At 49.9% G+C, this 26326-nt stretch overlaps 1 protein-coding gene and 1 pseudogene across 2 annotated transcripts in view; one reads left to right on the top strand and one right to left on the bottom strand.

Moving 5' to 3' along the window:
* PXDC1 (PX domain containing 1) overlaps positions 1 to 13959 on the bottom strand; it is a 29382-nt gene extending 15423 nt beyond the window's left edge. Inside the window, exons 1-2 of the mRNA XM_002746262.6 lie at positions 13381 to 13959; positions 215 to 306 (exon numbers count right to left, since the gene is read on the bottom strand). Of these exons, the coding sequence (XP_002746308.1) occupies positions 215 to 306; positions 13381 to 13636 (348 nt within the window). The 5' untranslated portion in view covers positions 13637 to 13959. The remainder of the gene's footprint in view (positions 1 to 214; positions 307 to 13380) is intronic.
* Positions 13960 to 14080: 121 nt separating this feature from the next.
* LOC103792313 (FUN14 domain-containing protein 1 pseudogene) lies at positions 14081 to 26271 on the top strand (annotated as a pseudogene). The gene is made up of 2 exons (XR_618995.6): positions 14081 to 18621; positions 26042 to 26271. The product of XR_618995.6 is annotated as an FUN14 domain-containing protein 1 pseudogene (transcript).
* Positions 26272 to 26326: the final 55 nt, after the last annotated feature.

Raw genomic sequence — 26326 nt, 5'->3', positions numbered from 1 at the left:
AACACCAGGGCCACTGGAGCCCACAAAAGCCTTCTTTTCCTGATTACACCTGCACACCTCCACCCCCATCCCTATCACCTGGTACTTCCAGGGAGGGAACAAACTGGCAAATGAGCCAGAGTGAGTCAACTCTCTGGGGGATGGACACCTTTCATAGGTGCGAGGTACCAGGCCTACCACATCCCCGCCCAGCCTGGGGCCTGACCACACTCACTTTACAGGGCATGCTTATGATCGTCTTCAGCAGCTTCTCCACCTCATTGAGCCTGGTCTCTATGTCGTGGGCTTCCTTTATGGCAACCAGTCCTAGAATTGAGACAGAAATGCCCAAAGTCAGAAAAGCACACCAGGAAATGCGCTCCCAATTCAATCCACAATAGGCGCCCATGAACCATCAGCGTGGTCCTCTGTAATGAATGAGACATCAGACACATGTGCTCAGCCTCATGCAGCTATAGCCCCATCCTGGAAGGCCTGCTCTAAGCTTCATTTGCTATTTCAGCTCCCAGTGAATGGTAAGTCTGTACTGGAGTTGGTGCTGTCAGTCTCAAAGGGGTATGAGAGGCATAAGATCCCTCCAAGTAGGGCAGCCTGGCAGATTCCATAATCACCCTGGTCACAGCCAGAGCTCAGCCCAGGGCAGCCCAGGCCCCATCAGCATGGTGGCTACAGCCAGGGTGCTGGCCCAGGACCAGCCCACCCCCAATGACACAGGGAAGGACTCGCTTTGCTGGCCACGGCTGCTCAGATCGCAGACCCCTGGAAATGGAGCCCCTGTATAGACCAGTCATTTACATGCCACATTCAGAAGGAAAAGAAGTCAGATGTCTGCCTGGAGAAAACCAAAGTGGACATGACTCACGCCGCTCTCCAGGAATCTGAGCCTCTGTGCTTCTTACGGTCACCACATGCCTGAGTGGCTCCTACAGTACTTTATTTTTAAAACACCACAGCTCAAGGCATGAAGATTCAGGTGCTTTTCTAGCTCCCCATGAGAAATGCAGAGAGCAGAAGTCTTCCCATCACAGTTGCTATCCCTCAGCTTCACAGGGATGGGGAAGTAGGTTCCCAAGGATATTGGCCTTTCTCCCACACCAGTGTGACTGAGGCTGATGCCTGTGAGCGGTGATGAAACCACAAAGCCTTAAGTTCTAGAAATATTAATGGCAAAAACCGTGATGACTGCCTTTAATTCTGCACCAACCTAGTATTACCAGTCACAGAGGCTAAGGTTTTCAGAATTTCTGGTCTGATTTTGTTTTACAGGGAAAAGTCTGTTCAGTTTTCAAGTAATTCACTGAATAGGTTTAATAAAAAGAGATAAAAATAATTTCTGCTGGGTGTGGTGGCTCACACCTGTAATCCCAGCACTTTGAAAGGCCGAGGCAGGTGGATCACAAGGTCAGGAGATCAAGAACATCCTGGCTAACATGGTGAAACCCTGTCGCTACTAAAAATACAAAAAAAAAAAAAAAATTAGCTGATCATGGTAGCACACACCTGCAGTCCCAGCTACTCAGGAGGCTGAGGCAGGAGAATCGCTTGAACCCGGGAGGCGGAGGTTGCAATGAGCTGAGTTCACGCCATTGCACTCCAGCCTGGGCGAAAGAGTGAGACTCCATCTCAAAAAAAATAAAAATTAAATATTAAAAAAAATTTCTTATACTTCCTGACTAAAGTTAAGAGGCCCCAGAGCACAGAGCCCATGGAACCTCCCCCCATGGCTCCCCAGACCTAGATCAAAGGTACTCCTGAAAGCATGGGCTACCACTGGGGCATCCTCATAACTGGGGTCTACAGGGGTCAATGGAGGCCAGGAACCTTCTCCTCAATCACGTGCCAGCTGCCCCTTGGTCTGGCTCAGCTGGTGTCCTAGCAGGCATCCCTGCTTGGCAGTGTCTGACCTGCCCCCTCCACTGACCTCAGCCACACAGGCCCAGGCAGCCAGCTGTGCAGGGTCTAAGGGTCTAAGAGGGGCAGGCTCTGTGATCTGTGAGTCACCCACTAGCAAACCCTGGGGCCTCTGTCCACGTGGCCTGTGCCTACACCCAAGCACAATGCCCTGGCTGTCACCAGAGGAAGGGACTGGACCATGCTCTGCCATCTTCCCCAACCTCACCCCACCTCCCTGCATGCCGGGGCGAGCAGCGGGGAGAAGGAAGAAAAACAGAAAACAATAAAAGTAAGAGACTCTCTAGATGCCTCTTCCCCAAACCCTGAAGGCCTTGCATAGAATTTCGAATATTTATATACTGCAATTTACACAGAATTTCAAATATTTATATAGTACAAATTGTGTCTATGCACCACTCTTTCAACCAAAATGCTTTGATCCTCTGCTTGCTACAGGGAAGTCTACCAAGGAAAAGCGAGCCAATTCAAAATTTCGAAAAAGTTGTTTTTAAAGAAAAGACAATTAGACATTCCTACAAAGTGCTTCTTTATTCGAAGACACGCAAAACTACTGTTCTATTTCAACTCTTCTTACAGCTGGAATACTAGTTCTAAGCTGATCAAATGATGACACAGTAGTTGCATTGGGTTTACAAGATCTTGCATAGTCGGTGCATCTCTCATACGTACACTCATTTCATAGGACAGAAAGCCGATCTAACAGTGTGTAAGTATCACAGAGTTTCGTAACGCTTTTATCTTTGCTTGGCTGACATCTCTTGGGCTACATCTTTGATTTGATTCACGTGCAGCTCTTGGTTGGCTTGCTAACCTCCAAGGGTAACACTAGGGAGATAAACACATTCTGTGGTACACTGGTCTCCTTTTAGTATGACCAAATTTAGCAAATCAAACACGGCATGCCTAATTAAATGTGAACTTCAGATAAACAATGAATAATGCAAAAGCAGGGACAGACTTACGCTAAAAACATGCTTGGTGCTTATCTGACATTCAGACCTAACTTCGGATCCTGTATTTTATCTGCCTACACTATCTTCTTTGCGACTCATCTTCCAGACTAAACTACAGACAAGCAAGTGCACTTGCTCGGGCCCCTGGAAACCCTGTTAGTATTTCAGTTGACCATACAGACCCTTCTCGACCTCACCCCAGCCCACCTATCTCACCAACTCTGTGCCCTGTAAAACACACCCTCATGCCAACCCAGAGATACAGGCCCTGGCTGCCCAACAGCCTCCGGGAGAGCTGTCCTCCGGCCTCTCCCACCTCCAGGCTCACAATGGGGCAAATCCACTCGTGCAAAAGCCACCTGCTCTGTGACGATGGGACTGGGTCCTCCTGGTGGGCCCAGAAAGCCCATCCCGCCCTCTACAGCCTCTTGCTCCTCTACGATGACTGTGCTTCACCTGCAGGTCTCCGCAGGGGCTAGTGGGAGCCATAGGGCAGGAGGCGCTTCAGGCTCATCTCCCTGTGACCAGCAACCAGCACAGTGCCTGGCCCACGAAAGGGATGTGATGTTCGCTGGCTGTTTGTTGGCAGATAAACTTGCATCAGATGAGGCAGAAGTGGACAGGTGTTAGTCACTCTCCTGTATGGGTTCCAGCTGCCCTGGGGCAGCACCCCAGTCTGTCTTCTCATCGTTACCCTCTGCCTGACCCCAGGCAGAAATGACCAGCAGCAGGCTCTTAGATCACCAGCCTCAAAGGGGAGACTCGAGGGCCAAGTGGCAGGAAAACTACTGAGCCAAGCTGGTTTTCTTTTATTTGCAGAAATGTGCAGAACCACATTGCTTCCTTTCACCTGTTTTTATGTTTCTGGATGGAAGCCAAATTGTGCTCCTTGAGTATGTAAACATGCTTACTAACCAAACAAAAGCAGCCTGGGGAAATTTAAATGGGGAAAGTGAAGAGCTGGAATCCCTCCCTGCAAGCACAGAAACGACCAGTGCTTACTCCTTCAGCTCTAGGCTTTTTAGTTAGGGCCACTTCCATTAATGAATTCCCTATTCCAGCTGCTTGTGGTGACAAGCTGCCATCTGGATCAGCTTTCTCAGGACACTGTGGTCCCTTCTCCACGGAGACAGTCCACCTGAATGACAGCAAGTGCTGGTCCCTTCGCCAGGAGGGGCCGCAGCTGATTCATGAAGTGATGAATTCTGCTAAACTTACTGAAACCCACCTGATTGACAGCACAGTGGGGCTGCTGCTGCTCGGGCTGCCAGAAGAGCTCCAGAGCACAGCCACAAGAATGCGGTCAGATGCTAACCTGAGCAGAAAAGGCCTCCCCACCCCCAGTCAAGACATGGCCCCAGCAAGAGGCTACAGACAGCCTGGCCTTCTTAAAATGCCAAAGTTCACATGTCCCTACTCCCCTCCTTCAATTGTTTTAAAAATGTTTTAAATACGCCAAACGGATGGGTGTATTTGGTGTGGAAGGAAAATGCTTTTTTAAAAAAACCATGCAGCTGTCCACTGGGACCACCGTGCAGAAATGAAAGAAGACTTCATTTTGCAATTTTGGATGGTTTCACTCTGTTTCACAGCTGAAAACCTCAAATGCCTGCTGCCACCACCCTAAATGACAACTACTCAAATTTATAAAGAAAAAGTTCTGAGCAGAATCCACGTTTAAGACACTGCTTTATTTTCCAGGGACAGATGAGAAGAACTATAAATTTAAGAAGTACTGCTTCCCCCAGAGCAAACTATTGTGTGCATTTGCGTTTCTTTCTATCCTACCTGGTGTACTCTTCCTTCGTAACTCAAATGCTTCGGCTTCCAATGGCTAATGGAACTTTTCCAAATGTCACCTGTTTATCATAAGCAACGATTTGAAAACTTGTTTTCAAAACTGCACTTAAATACAATTAAGATCATCTAAAACTTTTGCTTTTATATTCCGAATATTGTTAATAGCATGACAATTCTGTGGAGTTCTTGTCCGAGTTGGTTTTACTGTCTGAGATCACACAGATAAATAGCAGGCAGGTAAAAGGGCTGCCTGTTCTCTTAAGAGAACCGTAAAACAGAAGCAGAGCCGCTTGAGTCGGCTTTCAGGACTGGCCAGATGGGGGCGCGCGCACTCTGCAGAAAACGCAAGGCGGCGTTCACTGCAATGCACGCTTAAGAAAGTTTTCCAGCACTTTGAGGGGCTGAGGAGGGTGGATCACGAGGTCAAGAGATCGAGACCAGCCTGGTCAACAAGGTGAAACCCCGTCTCTACTAAAAACACAAAAATTAGTTGGGCATGGTGGTGCGCGCCTGTAGTCCCATCTACTCCGGAGGCTGAGGCAGGAGAATTGCTTGAACCCAGGAGGCGGAAGTTGCGGTGAGGAGAGATCGTGCCATTGCACTCCAGCCTGGGTAACAACAGCGAAACTCCATCTCAAAAAAAAAGAACGTTTTAAGCTCACAGCCCCCGGAAACTTCCAATTTCTGATAAAGTATAGTCACTAACATGACCTCAACTTTTAAAACGTCATCCTACACAATTTGTGACATGAGAATTTCATCCAGATGTAGCCAAACAGTTCAGAATTTGAAACCAAAAAACTAGTAACACAACCGTACATAAACACCAGTGGGCCGACTGGACACGCATTTGGGGGCTGCGCATCAGCAGGAGGCAGCGGGCTGACTTTTCCTTCTAAAGGAGTTTGGCCTGGGCAGTTGAAACACAGCATGGTGTCTGTCGGTTTGGGATTCGCTGCTTTCTGCAAACACAAGCACCTGATTTGTTCTTGGAAGACAGAACTGAACGCGCTATCTGACAGTGAGAGCCAACATGAACAAAGGCGGCTTCCGAGTCTCAGAAACCCGGGTCCAGAGTCGCACTTTTTTGGGAAGTGGAGGCTTTGGGCTCCACACTTGTGGTAACTGGCCCAGCTTCCTCAAGGAGGCCCTTGGCCATCTGACTCTAGCGGGAGGGCGTCCTGCTCCCGCAATTCTGAAACTCCAAGACGGAGGCTGCTCGGGGGCGCTGGGAGGTCACGCATGAAGGAGCGTCCACTACCCAAAAACAGGCCTCTCTGAGCGCTCCGAGGACGCTTTCCCACACGCACACAACAGACAGCCCCGGGGAAATGCTCTTCGAAGTGAACTTTCAGACTAAATCATAAATTACATTTCCATTGTGTCCTTTCCATTTAACAAACGTGCCCATCAGCACACTACACAGATGCGGAAGTGAAGGGGGGATGGAGCCTCATCTCGTGTCTGGATAGGAGACAGACACTCTTTAAAGGTGGAGTATAATACGCATTTTGGAAAATAAATATCTAAAATGTTTCAGGAAAACCTTTAAAACTTCCTAAGTACCTGTCTTCTAAACAGGCAGTCAATACTTAGAAGCAGCCAGTTAAGAACTCATTAGCTGGTGATTTGATGGATAACAAAGCACCCCAAGGAAGTTCTAACTCCCCAGGAACCTGGAGCTGCTCTTTGCTCTCTGAGACTCTCCCGCTTCCACCTACGCCAGGACAGAAGGCCTGCCCCCACACCTCCACCCTGCAATGCACCAGGGGCGCCCAGCAGCTGGTCCACAGCCAGCCCCACCCGCCGCCCTACATCTTATCAGGAGAGAAGAGCTGAGCTGAGAACACAGGAGGAAGAGAAGGAAGGGGTGGAGGAAACAGAGAACAACCAGAGGACCCAAGCCGGGGCCTGAGGGAAGCCTCCCTTCCTTCCACTGCAGCAGCTACTGCCTCCTGCACCTGGGACCAGGCTCCTGGAGTGAGTGGGAAAGAAGTGTCGGACTTAACCTTACTGAGCTCTGCTCTTCCCATAATCCTGCCTTCTCTAGGCCTTTTCATTTTTCTCCCCACTAAAAGTCAAATCCCCTGCCTAAATTTTACACTCAACATTTTCCAGCAGCCATCCACTTAAGCCAGTCAGGCTTGCAGCAACACAGGTACCCAGGGGAGTGGCCCAACCAGGCGGAAAGGAAGCACTTGGCTAGTGCTGGGATTACAGGCATGAGTCTGTAACCACATCCAACAATTCTTTCTTAGGATCACAGGTACCCTGGCCCCGGGATGCCATGGTAATCCAAGCCTGGCCCACACCCAGCACCAATTCTAGTTTCTGGACCAGCAAGGCCACAGGCCCAGTCCTAGGGATCCCACTGAAGTTGATGATGACCCCCTTTGTGGGCTCTCTCTCTTTAGCGAGGGCAGGGGTGTTCTCCTAGGGAGGACGGGGAGGCCACACCCGGAAAGGGGGTAGGGACATGAGTGAGCCGGTCCTGCCAAGAGCTAGCCCCAGCACTCTCCCGCAGACCACTGTCATCAAGGGAATGCAGCACATGCCAGGGCAAAGGGCAGACGGTCCCAAAGCCAGCAGCCTGCATGCATCCAGCCTAGTGCTGGGCGCTCTGCGGATACCACTGCTTTTGGTGCTCACAACTGCCCTGCGTACAGATGTTATTACTGCTATAGCATCAACAACGCATCCGAGGCTTGAGGAACTGAGACACTTGCCTGGAGTGACGTGTAGGTGGCAAAGCCAGCATCCAACCCCACCTGTCTGGGTCCAAAGCCAGTACTTTCAGTCTGAGCCTGACCCCTCCTATGAAGGCCTGGCTGTGTCCCCAGGTGGGAGATCCCTGAACCTGACCCTTCTCACTGTAACTGAGCTGTGTCCCAGGTGGCTAAGCCATGGGCTGAGCCCTCTCACCATGGCCCAGCTGTGTCCCAGGTAGGTGACCCAGAAATCTGGCAGGCCTCAATCTTCTGTGGTGAGACTGAGAGCTGGCACCTGTCAAAGTCTGAACTGCAAGCTCTGCCCTCCCCCTCTGCGCCCCGTCCAACGGCTGCCCTCCTTGTGTTTTCATCTAACACATAAGCAGTTTCTTGAAAATGGGAAGAAACCCTGCAGGTGTAAGTTGGCAAAAGAGCTGCATGGTCTGCCTGATGTCCCCACTCCCTGTGGGGCAGGGCAAGAGGGGGCACACCTAGAGGTGTCTGTCTGGAGAAGAATGTCACCACATGTGGTGTGCGCTCAGCTCCTCTCACCACCAAGCAGGGAGCTTGGATCAAGGTGCTCCTGAGCTGAGTCCTGGCTGCTCCGTGAGGAAGCTGCGGCTTTTCAGCACCAACCGCCACTGTGAAAGGCAGTAGCCCTGGAGGCAGGTCCGTTTGTGGAAGTGCCCGGTCTCCAGCTGGGAGGCGAGCTCAGGTGTCACCTGGGGTCCAGGAGCTCAATCTGAGATGTCAGGGGCCGCAAACCAAACGCAGCCCAGTGGTCCTTTACAGAAAAGGAAGAGGATCCCAGGTACAGCAGGATGGGGGAAGCAGAGTGGAAGGCAGGGTTTGGGCTTGGGAAAGAAGAGCCAGACAGAAGGAAGAGAGAGGAAGAGGAGGCTGCGTGAAGGTGGGTGGTCCCACGGGAGCCCCGGTAGGGCACCCCCAGTGCATGGTGACTTGGCCAGGTCAAGAGAGTCAAAAATAGGTCTGTGAGTCAGAAAAGAACATCCAAGTCCCCTGAGAAGTGAAACTACCCCTGCTGGGTGGGGCCGAAGGACACAGGTGAAGTTCTGCATGGGGGCAGGGCTGTGGCTGGAGGCAAAGGGTAGGCTCACCCAGCACCCCAATTGCAAGGGCCCACCGGCTGGGCCAGAGATGGCGCCTCTGTGCCCCTGCTCTGCTGCCTGGGACTGGTGTGGCCCATGATCATTTTTTAGCCACTGTCACTAAGAAAGTAAATTCTCTGGCTTTGCAGTTGGCCCCTCAGGTGGGAGTCTCCCTTGTGTTTCAGGGTAACACAGAGCTTCCCCCGTCATTGTCCACCTGAGAACAGCATGAGCAGGTTCAGGCCCTGGATCGAAGCACACATCTTCCTAGAGCTGTCACGGTTGTGGGACTCAGGCGGTCACACCTGTGCCCAGCCCTTTTCTGGTAATGTCCCGGATGCTAGTTCCCTGGTACACAAGTCTGAAAGTCTCCTAGCATGTGGGTAGATGAATGTCCTTGGTGATGAAGGTGAGCACAGACAGGTACATTAGCACCACAGGGGCTCACGATCATGGGCCTTACTAAGAAAAAATGCTAAAATGCCACCTCCCAAGCTGCCCTCCTGAGCCACCTGTCACCTCATGCCAGCTCCTTCCGTAAACTCCTTCATGGCAATCCTGCCAGTCCTGCACCTCAGGCTGAAAACACTGGGGTCATCCACACACTCCTCTGCATCCCACGTCTGGCATCGCAGCGCCCCTGTGGCTCTCCCTCAATGCAAATCAGCATTTGCCCACTTCTCCCACCTGCTTTACTGCACCACGCCCCAGCACCTGCCTCCCTTGGTCTTTCTCAGGACAGCAGCCTGAGTTTGAGTCAGGCCACATCACTTCTCTGCTCAGAGCCCTCTCTGAATCAAAGAGCCCAAATGTGACCACAACATGCCCCTCTCCCTCCCTTCCTGACCAACACTCTCCACACCAGCCATTGCACCTCCTCACTCCCCAACCCCACCAGGCACACGCCGGCCTCAGGGCCTTTGCACTGCTCTTCCCACTGCCTAGAATCCTCTTCCCCAGGTACCCACTGGCTTGCTCCTTCCTTTCCTTCAGGTCTCTATTCAAAGGTCACTTGTCCCTGATCTCCCTGTCTAAAAGCAAAACCCCTTCCCTGCTCCTGCAAGTCACAGCTCCTTTCTTTGCTTACTTTTTTCTTTTGAACATTATCAGTATCTCTTATATTTTGTTACTTGTTTACCTTGTTTATTATTGGATTTCCCCCAACCAGAATATAAGAATCACAAAGGCAGGGATGTTCTTGGTCTCCTGTTCACTGCTGTGCCACCCTCACCTAGACACATGGTAGGCACTGTGCAGACATCTGATGGAATGAATGAATGTAAAACCAAAAGTGGATTGTACAGCTGCTAAGAATCAAAGATCACCTGACTACTCGGGAATACAATTCGTTGCTGCAGGGGTGACCTGGTTGGCTCAGACATGACAAAGCCTGAAACTATGAAAACAATGACCAAAAAAGTCTAGGAGCCTCAAACTGCCGATAAGGAAATCCAGCATGTTAATGTTTTAAAGCCTAAACCTTCCTACATGTGAGAGATGTAAATAAAGGGTAACCCTGAACCATGTTAGGTATCGCACAGAGGGCGTTTAAATGAAAGACTTGGGTCCACTGGTGTTGAGTTTGGAAAACACAAGAATGGAACACCTTGGTAACCCAGCGCTAATATCCCCAGGAAACAGCTAGCTCCCTCCCCTAGGGCTGGGAGACAAGAAAGGGAGACGGGGCATATCCGATACAAATGAAGAAGGTCAGGTGGGAGAACGCGAGTGCAAAGAAGTGCTAGAGAACAGAAGCTGGGCAAGTTCCGAGGACAGCCTGGTCCAACCTCACGCAAACAGAAGGCCAGCAGGGTGCGCCAGTGAGCACTGTGCCTCTACCCCAGGCAAGGGTTGAGGTATCCCAGCAGATGTGAAACATACAATGCCCAAGGATGGCCTCCAAGCACCACTCCACAGTGTGTGTGCAGAGGGAAAAAGCACTTTCTTTCCCACTGCAAAACTCAAGGGACCAAAAAAAGGGCTCAGCATCCCTTTAATTGCTAGCAGATTCAAAGCTACAAATAGGGCCAAGGTTCCCACACCCTCCAAGGGTGTGCAGTCAGACACTTCCAAGAGCCAGCAGAAGCTCAGAAACCCAGATTTCCTCACGAAGCTCTTAAATGGAACTAGAGGATGAAAATCTAACCCAGCCCAGAAACAGTTCAATATATGTAAACTGGGGAATCTGAGAGGGAATTATGTAGAGAAAAGCTGGCATTGTCAATACAGCGCAGCAGAGCACACACATCTGGCTGCCTTTTGTGTTTATAGTTCATATATCCAGACAATCTTTTTATGCAAATAATAAATGCATGGAAATAAGGTGCAATCTGCTTTTACATGACTGGGATATATTTTTCTTAGCAAATAATTTCCCTGGACTTAAAAGGATCAAAGAAAAGGAAAGGACTTCCCTGGCGCCGCACAACAAAACCCACGTGGCGCTGGGCAGGGACCAGCTAACTGCCTCGAGGAAAACCAAGGACTAGAATGGAGGCAGGACTTATGGTTCCCACTCTGCTCCCAGGCTCCCTTCTTCACCCCCTCCATGGGGTGCCAGACTGGCCCTTGCAGGAGTCTCCACCACCAGGACTCAACAGAGGCAGCAGCTTCAACAGTTCCATGGTGAGCTGTTAGAAAGTCCTTTTCTTGGGAGGCTGACACGGGTGGATCACGAGGTCAGGAGATCAAGACCATTCTGGCTAACATGATGAAACTCTGTCTCTACTAAAAATACAAAAAATTAGCCAGGCATGGTGGCAGAAGCCTGTAGTCCCAGCTACTCTGGAGGCTGAGGCAGGAGAATCACTTGAACCCAGGAGAAGGAGGTTGCAATGAGCCAAGATGGCACCACTGCACTCCAGCCTGGGCAATAGAGAGAAACTCCGTTCCCCCACCCCCTAAAAAAAAAAATCCTTTACACCCAGCCACTGGGCCTCACACTTACCACCCACCAACCCTGCCACCATCCTCTGACCCCTATTTCTGATTCGAGTTCCCCTTGAGGTACTTGGAGGTAGCTCTCATATCCCTTCAGAGTCTTTTCTCCATGGAGGTAATCATGCACGTCTTCAACCTTTCTTCACTCTTTGGAGACACTCTTGCATGTCCACACACCTGGTGACCATGTAAGGGTCCCAGCACAATTCACAATTCACATGAGTGCAAAAGAGGTGGAGCCAGGGAGTGTGCAGGGCAAGTCTAGTTCCACACACGCCCTCCCTGCTGCTCCAGGTCAGGCATTCCCACCTGCGTGGAGGCGACTGAAACCACACCCTCTTTGCACCGTCTGGCCCAACCCCAGCCAGGAGCAGCTGATGCGGGTGGTAACAATGACAACTGGCATTTATGAAAAACCCGCTCTTGTCAGACCCTCCGACGTGCCTTTCAGTCCTCACAAACGTCAGAAGCCACAGGTACAAAGTTAACAGGGGAGGAGCCCCACGGGGAGCCTACTGCAACCAGCCTGCCTGGGGTCACGGAGCTAGGACGCCTGACCACAGCCAGGCTCAGGGATTCCATGTGTTTAAGCCTCGTTCCAGGAAAGGTCATTGAATAAATCGCTTTTCCTTCACGATGCTTTCCTGATTTGGGCATTGATTTGTTAAATTTAAAATATCATAACAAATAGCAAATCCAAGGAAAACTGCTTCGATGCTTGAAATAACAACAAACTGTCTGGAGAACAGCTATAAATGTGAGGCTCTAGGGAGCAGAGGGAGGCCTGAAAGGCGTGCCTTCTCACTCGGGGCCCCAACTGGCTGGCTGTGGGAGCCCTTCCAAGGGATGCGTCATGAGAACCCAGCTAATTATCCACGCAATTCACACACTGGGGTGGGGGCCATCGCCAGGGGAAAGCCGAGGCTATCTCAAGACGGCAGCCAGACAGACAGGAGGCTGGGGAGACTTGCATGGGTGACCCTCTGCTTTAATAACTTGACCCCAAGCTTCCGGGGGGGGGGGTCTCTGCTTAGAGGACCGCTGTCACAATGATCTGAGCTACAGGTGGTCACACACTGGGGAGTAGGGGGAGGCCTGGCTCGGAAGTCCTCTTGTCTTCCCACCCCTTCTCCTGTTCTGGCCCTCACAGGCAGCTCCTCTCCCCAGCCTCCCCCTGCACCCCGCAATTCCTCCCGTCTCAACTCCAGCACCTCTCTCTTTCGACCTCCCTGCCTCCAGCCCCCTCTCAGCTCTGCCTCCAAAAGGAAGTTCGGGCAGAGCCGTAGGAAAAGGGAAGCTACCACGGTTTCTGAAAACAACAATTCCCGCGGGCCAGGACGGTCACAAGGTCGGGGAGGAAGCGGCGCAGCTGATCGAATGCGAGTGGGACTAGCCCCCTGGGGTGGGGTGGGGGGACCCTGGTTGTCTGCGGCAGCCGCTGGCGGGGCGGCCCCTCCGAAGAGGGAGGGAAGGGCTGCGTGGCACCCTCGCACTCAAAGAGCGGGGGCGCGCCCTCCGCGGGGAGAACTCTGGGGTGGCTGCTAGACCCGACGCGACTCCTGGCTTCGAACCCCGCAGTTAACTGCTCCCAGACGCTTTTCCAGAGCGCCCGCCGGCCGGCCCTTCCGAGGTACCCAGCAGGGAGCTGAGGCCTGGCCGACACTGGGAACGGCTCAGCACCCGGCGCCCCCGCCCTCCTCGGAAGTGACTAGTCCTCGGGACGGTGCGCCGCCCGCCCTGGCGGTCTCGACCCTTTCCCGACCCATTTCGCTCCTCCACCGGGGCCGCCCCCAAGCTCAGCAGGCCCCCGTCCCCCTGCCCGCCGTCCAGGCACCGCTAGTCTGCGGGCAGGAGGGAGAAGTCGTAATCTCGGGTGAAGTCTCTTCCCCGCCTCCTCCGTGCACTTCCAGGCGGCCTCGGCCCCGCGCCCTCGGCTCCGCGCCCCCGGCCCCACACCTTGCCGCAGCGGCCCCCGCGCCAGCTCGGGCCGGTCTTCGGGGAAGGCGTCGCGCAGCCGCTGCCAGAGGCGGCCCAGGTCGGCGAGGCTGCGGTGCAGGTAGAGCACGCTGCGGTCCGACCACTCCGTGCGGATCTCGAAGAACTCCTCCTCGTCGCCGCGCCGGCTGACGATGAGCCTGCGAATGCCGTTCACCCAGCAGCCGCGCACGAACATGTTCACGAGAGACGTGCCCTCAAACACCGCCGAGGCCATGCCGCGCGCATGCCCCCGTCAAGGGCGCCCCGGCCCCGCCGCCCGCACGCCCGCTCGCTCGCTCGCTCGCCCGCAGGAGGCGCGCCCCGGTCGGGGTGGTCCCGGGTCGGGCCGGGGTAGGGATCGTCCGGGGCGTGTCCGGGGCGTGTCCGGGGCCGGGGTCTGGGTCGTCCGGAGTCAGTCCGGCCGGAGTCGTCCCGGGTCGGTCCGGGGCCGGGGCCGGGGTCGTCCGGAGCGCGCCCGGGGCCGGGGTCGTCCGAGGTCGGCCCGGCACTCCAGGAGGCTGCGTGCGGCCCGCGCTCGGGGTGGCGCGGCGGCAAGTGGCTCGGGCCGGCCGGGCGCGGCTTTATAAGGCGCTTCCCATCGCGGGCGGCGCGGTCGTCGACGTCGAGGCCCGGCCGCGTCCGCCTCCCGCCCGCCTCCCGGGAAACGGGCGCCGCGGGCAGCACTGGAAGGGAAGAGGTCTGGCCGGCCGCGCCCCCGCCGCCTCCGCAGAGCCCTTGCTGCTGCGGCCGCGGGAACCCCCGGATCCGAGCCCCGAGCGCTCGCCCCCGCCTCGCGCTTAGCGGCCCCCGCGCCTCCTCCCTCGCAGCCCCGGAGCCGCAGGTCGGTGACTGGACCAGCCGGGAAGGGAGGCGGGGCGGGCCCTGCTGGCCAAGCTCTCGGCGCAGACTTTTTTCTCTTTCCGTTTCGCGATCCTGGGGACTTCCCAGGGCTGAGAGCTGCGCGCCCCACCCGGCCCGCGAGGGCATGGCAACTGCCCGGGGTCCGGAGGCGGGCCGCGAATGTCTGGGCGGGGGGCGCAGGCCGGGCCGAGCGCCGCCCCCACACGCCCCGAGGAGGGCCTGGGCTCCGGCCGGCCCTCGGTGTCCCTCGTCCCCGCGCCCCTTGGTGCCCCGCGTCCCCTCCTTGCCCCGCGTCCCTGCCCTGCGTCCTCCCGCGCATTCCGCTAGTGCCTTAGCCGCGCCAAGGCCCGGACTGCGGCCGGACAGACCGCTGGGCAGCCCTCGGAGAAGTGGGAAGAGAGGAGATAACAGTGGCAAAAAGAAGGTTTCCCGGGAAAGAGCTCCCTGGGGAGCCGGACGCCGTGGGTGCTCTTGAGGGGCCTCGGGAGTGGACCTGGGGAAACGGCCGGCCTTGAAAACGGACTCAGCTGCGCGTTACTGAGGCCGTTCCTACTGGGAAGAGACTTAATGGCGCTTGTTTAAGAATTACAAGCTCCAGAAATGACTCGAGTGACCTCACAGCGTGCAGGAAGGGGTGGGAGAGCCCCTCACCCCACCCCACCCCCGTCCCCGCCCCCGCGGCGCTCTGAAAAGCCTTGAAAGCCCAGCGCAGCACCGAAATGTTGGAGGCCCAAGGCAGGTGGCCTGCCTCGAGTCACTCCCGACCCAGATGTCCCCCACCACCATGACCAGCTTTTGTTATGACTGTGCCAGTGACTTGCAGATAGCCTAGCTTCACAGTTCTTCACCTGGTCTGGGGCAGTGAACAGGTCAAGATGGAGAGCGCCAGGAGGGACTTTTCTTTGTCTGTATTCTTCCATACACTTGTTCATTAAATAAACGCATATGTTTCCTGTGTCATTTTGTATATGGAAACAGGGGCCGTGGGAACTGGAAGTACATAGCCAGTGCGCCAGCAGCACTTGACTCTAGGTGGTGGGGATAAGTGCTCTTGTAACGACGGGACTAGCCCAAATGGGCCTACTCTGTTTATAACAAAATGTTGAGCTACCCTACAGGTATAGCAGAGCCAAAAACTCTAAGTCACAAAGCCCTAGGCATGCACAATAGAAAAAGATTTGACCTATCAACACCCGGCACCAACTATTCCTCTCCTTGGAACGAAGAGACTGGGACATGACTGGAACCCGAAAATGCGAACTCTCAGAAGGGAAGGGTCTCTGGGCCCAGAAGATAGGGACTAAAATCCACCTCAACATACCATACCATAAATGGCCAAATTTGAAGGCCTTCAAACAGACCCTGCCAAGCCAACATTCCTACGTCCTTTCCTTTGCCCTCTGCTTCATTAAAACTTACCCCAGACCCCAAATCAGGGAGAAAGATTTGAACCTGCCTCCTTTCTCCTTGCCACCTGGTCTTGCAATAAAGCCTTTCTTTTCTCAAAAGCCAGTACCATGGTATTGGCTTCTGTGTACATCGGGCAGTGAGCCTGAGGCAGGAAAATAGGGTTGGGAGGCCGGGAACATAAGACCAATTCACACTTCAGCTATAACAGGAAAATATCCTCTCCAAAGGGCATACGCTGTAAAAGACTTAACTTTATCCTATCCATTTACATAGGGTGTAAGCGAAGTAACCAATGGAATCCTCTAGGGGGTATTTAAACTCCCCAAAATTCTGTAAGGGGGCCTTTGAGCCCCTATGCTCGGGCTGCTCCCACACTGTGGAGTGTATTTTCATTTTCAATCAATCTCTTTCATTCCTTCCTTGCTTTGTGTGTTTTGTTCAATTCTTTGTTCAAGTCTCTGAGAACCTGGACACCCTCCACCGGTGACAAGCCCATTTGCTTAATAAGGCTATTCATATTTTCTTCTCGGTATTTTTTTGTTACTTATTTTCTGAAAGTGCCAGGAAGAGGAGGGCAGGCAGGGGCCACCCCAAAATAGGCCACCCGTGGTATCATGGTGACTTCTAACCCCAGTCCCCAAGAATTTGAAAGTGGTGACGACCGTTACGAAGTGTTGGATTTAACTAAGTATGCAAGAAGACATCGCGGTAGAACTGAGTATTTGACCCCAGTTCGGGCCCTATGGTGTTACAGAAAAATACTCAGTAGCGCCGGGCGAGGTGGCTCACATCTGTAATCCTAGCACTTTGGGAGGCCGAGGTGGGTGGATCACGAAGTTAGGTGTTCGATACCAGCCTGACCAACATGGTGAAAGCCCATCTCTACTAAAAATACAAAAATTAGCTGGGTGTGTTACTGCGAGCCTGTAATCCCAGCTACACTCAGGAGGCTGAGGCAGGATAATCGCTTGAACCTGGGAGGCAGAGGTTGCAGTGAGCCCAGATCATGCCACTGCACTCCAGCCTGGGCAACAGAAGGAGACTCCATCTCAAAAAAAAGAAAGAAAAATATTCAGTAGCTACCCAGATTGGAATGTGTGGTGTGAATGGCTGGTATGCAGAATTTTTGCTCCCAAAAAAGTTGGGAAGCTTGAAGCAACTGCAGTGACTTCCAGACTGACTGGAAGAAAATTAAAAAAGACATAAACAAAGCAAAAAGACCAAGAAATGAGCAAATAAAGCAGCACCTGAAATCAACCATACAACTGAAGGAGCAACAGAGTGGATTAAACAGAACATTGTGGTCTCCAGTGGATTTGTGGGAGGCTTTTTGCTAAGACTTGCATCTTAAGAACATGAATGGTCTACCATAGCAGACTCAGCTATGAGAAGTGGCGGCAACACGGCGTCCTCTCTCAATAGTACATGTTGCTGGGTCTCAGAAAAACAACTAGCTGGACACTACTGAACTCACAACTTAGGATTTTGCCATCTGGAGCCTGGCAAACTGGTATCTGCTGTAAAACAACTTACATGGTCGGTGAACAGTAGTATTTCTGAACAAAACGTGGCTTTTATCATTTGAAAAGTGCTTCTCTTTAGAAATTAGCCTATAAAGTATCATCATTGGTTGTAGATATGGAAAGATAAGAAATCTGCTGCATTTATTGCCCTGTGAAATATAAATCCCCTTTTTACTTAGATAAGATTTTATGGCCGGGCACGGTACTTTGGGAGGACAAGGTGGGTGGATCACCTGAGGTCAGGAGTTCAAGACCAGCCTGGCCAAAATGGTGAAACCCTGTCTCTACTAAAACTACAAAAAAACAACCCGAGCGTGGTGGAGGGTGCCTGTAATCCCAGCTACTCGGGAGGCTGAGGCACAAGAATCTCTTGAACCCAGAAGGCGAAGGTTGCAATGAGCCGAGGTTGTGCCACTGTACTCCAGCATGGGTGAAAGAGTTGAGACCCTGTCTCAAATAAATAAATAAGATGTTCTTCATCATGCTTTACAGTATAATGCCAGTAATTTTAAAATTTGTTTTATAGGCAGGCGTGGGGGCTCATGCCTGTAATCCCAGCACTTTGGGAGGCCAAGGAGGGTGAATCACCTGAGGTTGGGAGTTCGAGACCAGCCTGACCAACTTGGAGAATCCCTGTCTCTACTAAAAATACAGAATTAGCCGGGCGTGGTGGCACATACCTGTGATCCCAGATACTCAGAAGGCTGAGGCAGGAGAATCACTTGAACCTGGGAGGCGAAGGTTGTGGTGAGCCAAGATCGAGCCATTGCTCTCCAGCCTGGGCAACAAGAGTGAAACTGTCTCAAAAAAAAAAAAAAAGAAAAGAAAATAGAAAATTTGTATTATAGCTTGAATATAAGGGCCGACTTCTTTAAAAAAAGATATGTTTGCAGTAAATTGAAGAACTCTAATGCCCCTTTGTGGAAGAAAGCTTTAGAAATGATATAATTCTTAAAGATATTAAGTAGACAAAAATGATTTCAAATAATGATGATGCTCAAAGAATCTCTGAAGTGAGTATTAAAACTTCTGACTGCTTCTAACTATTGGTCCTACCCAGCCACTGATTAAGTCCAATCGAGTAGTCTAAACTGCTCACTTGATGTGTCTTTTCCTCCATTTGCTTTTCCATGAAATGGGAATTTAAAACAAAAATGAAAAGCCCATGACTGTTGTGAGGACAAATAAAATGATATATGCCGAAAGGGTGCGGGGCCACCTTTGAGGACTTGTGTTATATAAACGTCAATAACAGATACAGAGGAGGCGGAGCGGTTTCGGGTTGTAAATCCAGCTGATTAGCTGGGAACGTTACATAATAGAATCTGCCGATGGAGAACAAAGAGGAGCTCTCAGGGTCACCCGCCCATCTTCCAAGCCTGGTTTACAATTACAAAGGTGTAGCCAAGGAGGAGCCCTGTTGTAGGTAAGAGCTTTGGAAACCAGATACTTCAATCCGATTAATACGAGAAGGTAATGAGAAGACTTTATGAAACTCTCAAGGCCTTTCTTCTGAGGGGTGTTGGGGTGTCCTGTTTATTTTCTTTGGTGGTGGTTTTGTTTGGATTTAGATTTTCTTTTATTAAGTTCTATCTGTTCTCCCTGGCCCTCAAAGTGAAGAGGAAGACAATGCAAAGGCAGGGAGGCATCCCTCCAGGTTTCCCTCTGTGACCCATTCATCTGGCAGCTGACAACACAATAGGCGGCCCCATGCTACCCGGAGTCTGAAAAATAAGATTAACTTCTAGAGCCAGAAGTGAGCAGTGAGTGTGGGATGGGAGAGGAGATGCTGGCCTGGGGTTCCCTAACCCCACAGGGTCCACTATATGTAACCCCCATTCCACCCCACCCAACCCCTGAAGGGAGAGCTAAAGAGGGTTTTGGTTTTTTTTAATCCCTATCTGTGTTTGCGAAGAGTTTGGAGCCTTATGTGATTGACAAGCTGTTCATAAAAGCGCCATGATTTGCATGTTCAGTTCTGCCTCACCGGTCAGTTGTTCTAGACACAGTAAGATAGTTCAGTGAACATCCCGCAAAACTGCAGCTCTTGGCCTCACACCTGTAATCCCAGCACTTTGGAAGGCTGAGGCAGGCGGATCACAAGGTCAAGAGATTGAGACCATCCTGGCCAACATGGGGAAACCCCATGTTTCACCAAACAGAAAATACAAAAATTAGCTGGGCATGGTGGCACACACCTGTAGGCCTGTAGTCTTGTAGTCCCAGCTACTTGGGAGGCTGAGGCAGGAGAATCGCTCGAACCCAGGAGGTGGAGATTGCAGTGAGCCAAGATCATGCCACTGCACTCCAGCCTGGTGACAGAGCTAGACTCTGGCTCAAAAAACAGCAAGAACAACAAAAACTGCAACTCTCCTGTTTCTTTTCAAAACCAAAGGAATGCGACCTCAGAATTGTGAATGTTTTCAGATACAGTAACCAAGTTGATCCTCACAACAGCCCAAGGGGGCAGGAAGAGATCCTGGTTCCTTAGCAATTGAGGAAACAAGCCTCCTCCAAGAGGGTCTGGAGAAGCCCCAGGTGGCAGGCTAGCCCTACATGAAGACCCTGCTTGACCCAGCTCCTGCAGATTCACCTCCTGATCTGGCCAGGGTTCCAGCACACTGGTGTTCATGGTCTCCAAAGGCCCTGTGCCTTCCCGGGGGAGCTGCTCACAGGCCCTCAGCATGGAATGCCTCCTGCCCCTGCCCTGGGCTGCTCATCCCTACTCTTGCTTTAGACCAGGGCTTTTCAAACCCTCCAGGGCCTGTGAATTTCCCAGGAACTTGTTACAAAGTAAATTCTGATTAAGGAGGCCTGGGCAGAGCCTGCTATTCTGCATTTCTGACAGGCTGCCAGAGCTCACGACAGTCTGCCGGCCATGCTGAACAGCAAGGCTGATCCTAGCATAGGCCTGGCTTGGTCTGGGATATGTCAAGAGACACAATTGTACCATCTCCTGGTGGCCTGCCTTGGTTCATAATCATAATGAGTGTTTGTTGTGTTTTCCTGCCTGAAGTGTAATCTCCATGAAGACAAGGACTAGAACTCACTCATTCCTATTTGTATTGACACTGCCTAGCACACTACCCGACACATGATAAATGATCACTAAATAGCTATCAAATGGATAAGTGGATGAAAGACAAGAACCAACACTGGTTTTCCCACAGGAACAATGCTGTCCCTTGATCTTGTGAAGGGCCAACAATGGGACATTGGGGAAAATTTCACAACCTATCATCAAGTCTAGGTTTTACTGGAGGCTCATTCATATCCCAGACCAGAACCATCTTAAAAGGAGTCAAACTAAAGTGTTCATGGTGATCATCTCTCAAGAGTGGGATTACTGACTTTTATTTTTCCTTGTGCATTTTTTTGTGTTTTCCAAATTTAACGCAATGAACAAGCACTAGTGCAGTAATTTGAAAGTTCGTCTAAGCAAATTATTGTTTGAATTATCTCCAAGGTCACTTCTCCTTTGTCACTGCAGTTGAACTATCTATGTGGCCACGGCCCATCACTCATACTCATCCTGTCTCTGTTCCTCAAATACAAAGAAAGGGGGGCTACAGATGATCACCGAGACTCTCCGCAGTGTGAATTCTCTATGAATCTTTTATCTGTGTATTCCTTCTCAGCCTAGCTATTCCAAAGCAGTCCCAGCCTCATTCCTGACTATCTCATTTCTGCAAGTTCCTGCCAGTGTGAATTATGTTTCATGCTGCTGGCTTTCTAAGGATGGAATTTGTGACTCAAGGCCTAAGCTGCCACTGAGCTATTTGCTAAATTTAAGTTGCCATTTTTGAACACCCAGACTCCTAAGAATCGATGAAAACTCAAGATGATTAGCATTAGTCACAGCACTAAATAATCCTATGGATCGGGGCAGAGTGGGGCGGGGCACTGGAGTTTTATGCTTTTCACATACTGGCATTCCAGTAAACATTCCTAAAATAAATACTTAAGCTGTGAGGTTATTCAGGAAACAGCCTATGGACAGTTTGTACCTCCTCCACAACCCACTGTATTTTCCCTAATGGTGTGAATGCATTCATACGTTAAGTGATTTGACATTATTTTGGGAGTTGAAGCTAAACTATTTGTTTTACATTTATTAACTCATTGAGACATTCACTCAGCCTACCTTCTATAGGCTAGCATGAGCAGAGTTAGTGAGCCTGTTTGTGGAAATTATGTAGGAAAAATAAGGAAAGTTTGAAGTTCAAATCTGAAATATTTTGAAATCAACATTGACTTGAGACATAGTGACATAATGTTTGCCCATAATATTTATGCTGGCACTGTCTATTACATCACGACAAACATGGGAATCTCTTTATATGGTTAGATTAAATAAGAGATCATTGCTACACTTTATTCAGCATTTTCTTATATTCTGAATAAAAATAAAATTTCTGCGCCTGAACTTTGTTCTGATTCTGTTTTGAGCAGACATCAGTCTCCATATTAACCAGTAATATAAGCCGCAAACAAGTAATGTAACTTTTGAATTTTTACTACATGGATAGATAGAAACATAGATATAAATATGTACATACAGATGTGTCTTATTTGATTCCATAAAAGATTTAAGATGACTTGCCAAAATATACATACAATAAAAAATGCATAAATTAGGATTTAAAGCCTGGGAAAACGTAGAAGGCAAAAAGGAGCAGAGGAAAATTGGTCCACAGATAAGCAGGCCATCAAAGTCCATTCAGTTACTAAATGTGGGTTGCGAATGGCTTCCCTCTAATGCTTCAAAGTTAAACTCCGCAGCCTTAGCCTGACCTGCAAGGCTTCTACATGGCCTGTGCCTCACACTGTCCCCCCAGCCTTTCGTCGTATCCCTCACACTCCTGTATTCTCTAGTACATTTCTCGTAAATATGCCCTGCGGGTCCCTGGTATATCTAGCGCTTTGTAGTCGCTGCTGCACCAGCCTGAAACTCTGCCCTGCGTCCTCCCAAATGGCTCCCTCCCTGATATCTGCTTGAATTCACCACCGACTCAGAGAGGCCCTTTTTGGCCACTCACCTGGAAGAGCTCACTCCGTCCTCTGCCCATCATTCTGTCTCAGTGTGTTTTGTGCTTCTTCGGAGTGTACAGCATGCAGATATTATGACCTGTCTCCTCACTAGCATGTAAATTCTGTGAGAGGAGGGCCCTTTCTGTTCTGTAGACTGCTGTGTCCTGAGAGCAGCAAATGGTGAAGGTTGTGTTCTCAGCCCAGGGGCAGTGCAGGTATCCTGTCTTCTTGGCTGAGGGTGTACCCACATGCTTTTTTTTCTGAAACGGAGTCTGGCTGGAGTGCAGTGGCATGATCTCGGCTTACTGCAACCCTCCCTGGGTTCAAGCAATTCTCCTGCCTCAGCCTCCCAAGTAGCTGGGACTATAGATGCCCACCACCAGGCCCAGCTAATTTTTGTGTTTTTAGTAGAGATGGGGTTTTACCATATTGGTCAGGCTGGTCTCGAACTCCTGACCTCAGGTGATCTGTCTGCCTCAGCCCCCTAAAGTGCTGGGATTACAGGTATGAGCCACCACACCCAGCCTCCACGTGCTTTTAAAAGTAGATCTGAGCACTGGGATTGTAGGATGGACATCTTTTCATGTAGAAATTCCTATCTGGGTCTGATAATCCTCACAACAACATTTGAGGAACCTCTTAAGTCTATTTGGTGATGAAATGAGGAGACTGCAATGGAAATTTCCAGCAGACTGGGAGCTCTCCTACCGCATGAACAGCGGAACATCAAGACCCCAGCCTCATCTGCCATAAAGTGCTCCGTGGTGATTTGGACCTGGGAAAATTTCAAAATAACATTTGCTAATTGTTGGCTACATGGCTATACATACAGACGGTTCACCAACGTAGATTTCTAGTGATCCTGCCAGGTAATCTTTGTTATCAGATAAAATGCCCCCAAGTAACTGGTTTTAGGGGTGCATTTACCAATATGCTAATTTCAGTATTAGATTAGCCTCTCAAGTACTGCTTTCTGACGTCAGAGTGAAGCCAACTGTCAATGAAGTCACTCCTAGTACATAAAAATGAAACTCTCTCATAAGCACAGAGAATAATTCTTAGACCACTGGGAAAACTTAAATATAAACAGGATGCAAATGATATCTCAGAAGTTTTGTTTCTTTTCTTTTCTTTTTTTTTTTTTTTTTTTTGGAGACAGGGTTTCACCATGTTGGGCAGGCTGGTCTCAAACTCCTGACCTCAGGTGATCCGCCCGCCTCAGCCTCCCAAAGTGCTGGGCCCGGCCTTTGTTTATTTTAAGTGCAGTAAAAGTATTTTGCAATGGCAGTGTTCTTGTTTTAGGCTTTGCATGCTGAAGTACTCAGTAACAAAGTATTGTGATGTTAAAAACTGTCTTTCAACTGGCTTCACAATACATAAGTAAACCATTCAGTAGGTAAATCTAGGAAGCATATATAGCAAAACGTGAATAATTGCTGTATCTAAGAGAAGGGATTTAGGCCTTTATTATACTGTTCTATTCTATTAACTTTTCTGAATATTTGAAAAATTTTCAAAGAAAAGGTTGGAGAGAGAGGGTAATATTTACATTTCTACTCCTTTTAATATACAGATAATCTAAACATGGTTTCAAGGACCTGGTGTCTGCCTTGAGAAACCATTTATTTCTACTGACATTCTCTTTTTTTTGAGACAAGAGTCTCGCTCTGTTACCCACGCTGGAGTGCAGTGGCATGATCTCGACTCACTGCAACCTCCGCCTCCCAGGTTCAAGCGTTTCTCCTGCCTCAGCCTTCCAAGTAGCTGGGATTACAGGTGCACAGCACCATAGCTGGAATTACAGATGTGCGGGACCACACCTGGCTAATTTTTGTATTTTTAGTAGAGACTGGTTTTTACCATGTTGGTCAGGCTGGCGTTGAACTCCTGACCTCGTGATTCACCCGCCTCGGCCTCCCAAAGTGCTGGGATTACAGATGTGAGCCACCATGCCCAGCTTATTTCTACTGACATTCTCACGGTGACATTAAGGCTCAGATACTATTTAAGCATTCATGACTATGATTTTTTTATCAAGCACATTAAAATTAGTCCCAAACTGGTTATTATTCACTGAGTCAAAGATCAAGAAAAAGAACCAAAATCAATCAACACTGTGTCTTGTATGTAGTACGAATTCATAGAGCCATGAACTTGTAATACAGCTTCATAGACGTATCCACAGGATGATGACGAGTGAGGCAGCAGCTGTTTTTAAAGCCCCTTTATTCCTGAGAAGCCCTGGCTTGTCACACGCCACTCACCAAAACACACAACAGCCCCTCCCAGCAAATTAGGTCCAGAATATTGAATTTTACACCCGAATGCCCCCAGATAGATATTCAACTAAACTTTAGCAGCAACATTTAACATTCTCACTGATGAGGACTTTAGTGAAAAGGACTTTTGTGATCATTTAACTATAGTGAATGTTGGTTGTAAAATCATGAATGCCCGGCAGGGCGGAGATGTTGTCCTGACTGCATCTGCATGAGTAGCATCATGTAACAGAGAGACTTTCTAGACTGGTACCCAGTCATGCTTTTATTCTATGAGGGAGTAAAAAGGGGATTGAGATCCTTTAGTCTCATTCAAGGACTTGCAGAGGCGGTTTTGGATTGAGTCTACCTCATTTGGTATCTGCTTATATCTATGTGTCCAGCATTTTGTTCATTTTCTGCAGCCTCAATCTAATCACACGGTCATCCACTTAGGACTAGGTGAGCAAGAGCTCTTGGTTCAGAAAGCCAAGGCTCAATGCCATTGTCCCTTACCTGATGGAGTAGACAGGCTCCTGGAAATATATGGTTTGACTAAATGTCTATATATTTATTTGAATGGACATGAATGTGTAGCAGATGGCATATTTCACCACTTAGCTTCACCCACAAACAGGTGTGGACAGGTGGGTACTCTTGGAGGTCCTGGCCCAATGAGGACAGGACAAGCAGCTTCTCACCACTTGCAATGCACAATTCACAGACATGGCTTGGCTTCCATGAGGTGGTGGTGTATGCTGGCTGCCATTCCGAAGTCCCTCGTGCCTGCCACCATGTTCCCGTCCACACCCTGCAGGTGACTTTAGGCTCTTCCTGTCCTCTCTTTCCAGGCAAACTTCTTGTCCCCTCCCTCTGTGGCCTTTCTGTTAGAATCTCAAGAGCATTACTCTGATATACAAGACAAGAAGTTTTCCCATACAGGATGGGAAACCCTGGTTTATTTCTCTTTGTGTTGCTGACACGATTTTAATTCTTCTTGAAGGCTAGTCTAAGTAACTGGGGGAAAGTTTACATCAAGATGATGTTTGAAGAGATCTTACTACAAGCCAAGAGAACATTAGAGTCCCACGTCACCCTCCTTTCTAAAACAAATAGTCACATCCTGATTCCCTTTTGGCTTTTTTGTGTATTTATATTTTCACCCAGGTTTGCTGAATACAGACAAGGGTATTTCAATGAAAGCCTCTATTTTACCCTTCTCTCCTTCTCTCTAGTTAGCCAGACTATTTGCTTCCAAGCGCAGCCCAAGTACTTACCTTAGGTGTCTGCACCTCCCAAATATTTTAGCTAATTGTCAAATTTCTGCTACTCATTGTCTTATGACTGTGTATACCTCATCCACGGGGCTTAAATTCTGCCCAAGCAAAAAGGGTTTGGTGAACTGAAACCAGAAAGAAGCTCAAGGCAATGGAACGAATGCCCAGGTCTTGATTCAAGGAGCAACTTTTACAGAATTACGTGCATTCGTAGCAGTTGTTAGGATGAATTGTTCTGACACTCATCCAGACAGAAAAATAATTGAAGTTTCTTTTCCAGGGTTCTCTAACTCAGACCATTCAAAACGACCTGACCTCAGTTAGCTGAGCAGAAGGTACAAGACCAAGATTTAAAAAATAAGTAAATACATGTATAAGGAGATACAGACTGCTATCCAAAAACATCCAATTTAGGCCAATGAGTGAAGAAGAACTAAGAATAACTGGAACATTTGCTTTTTACTTATTTTACAAATAATTAAAGTTACTTATAATGCTTATATTATCTGAGCGAGTGTGTGTGTGTGTGTGTGTAAGTTTATGCTTGAGGATCTTTATGCTATTC

Source organism: Callithrix jacchus, chromosome 4, assembly GCF_049354715.1.
Source record: "Callithrix jacchus isolate 240 chromosome 4, calJac240_pri, whole genome shotgun sequence".
NCBI lineage: Eukaryota > Metazoa > Chordata > Mammalia > Primates > Cebidae > Callithrix > Callithrix jacchus.
Note: the sequence above shows the minus strand (reverse complement) of the source record. Positions and strands in the feature narration are given on the sequence as shown.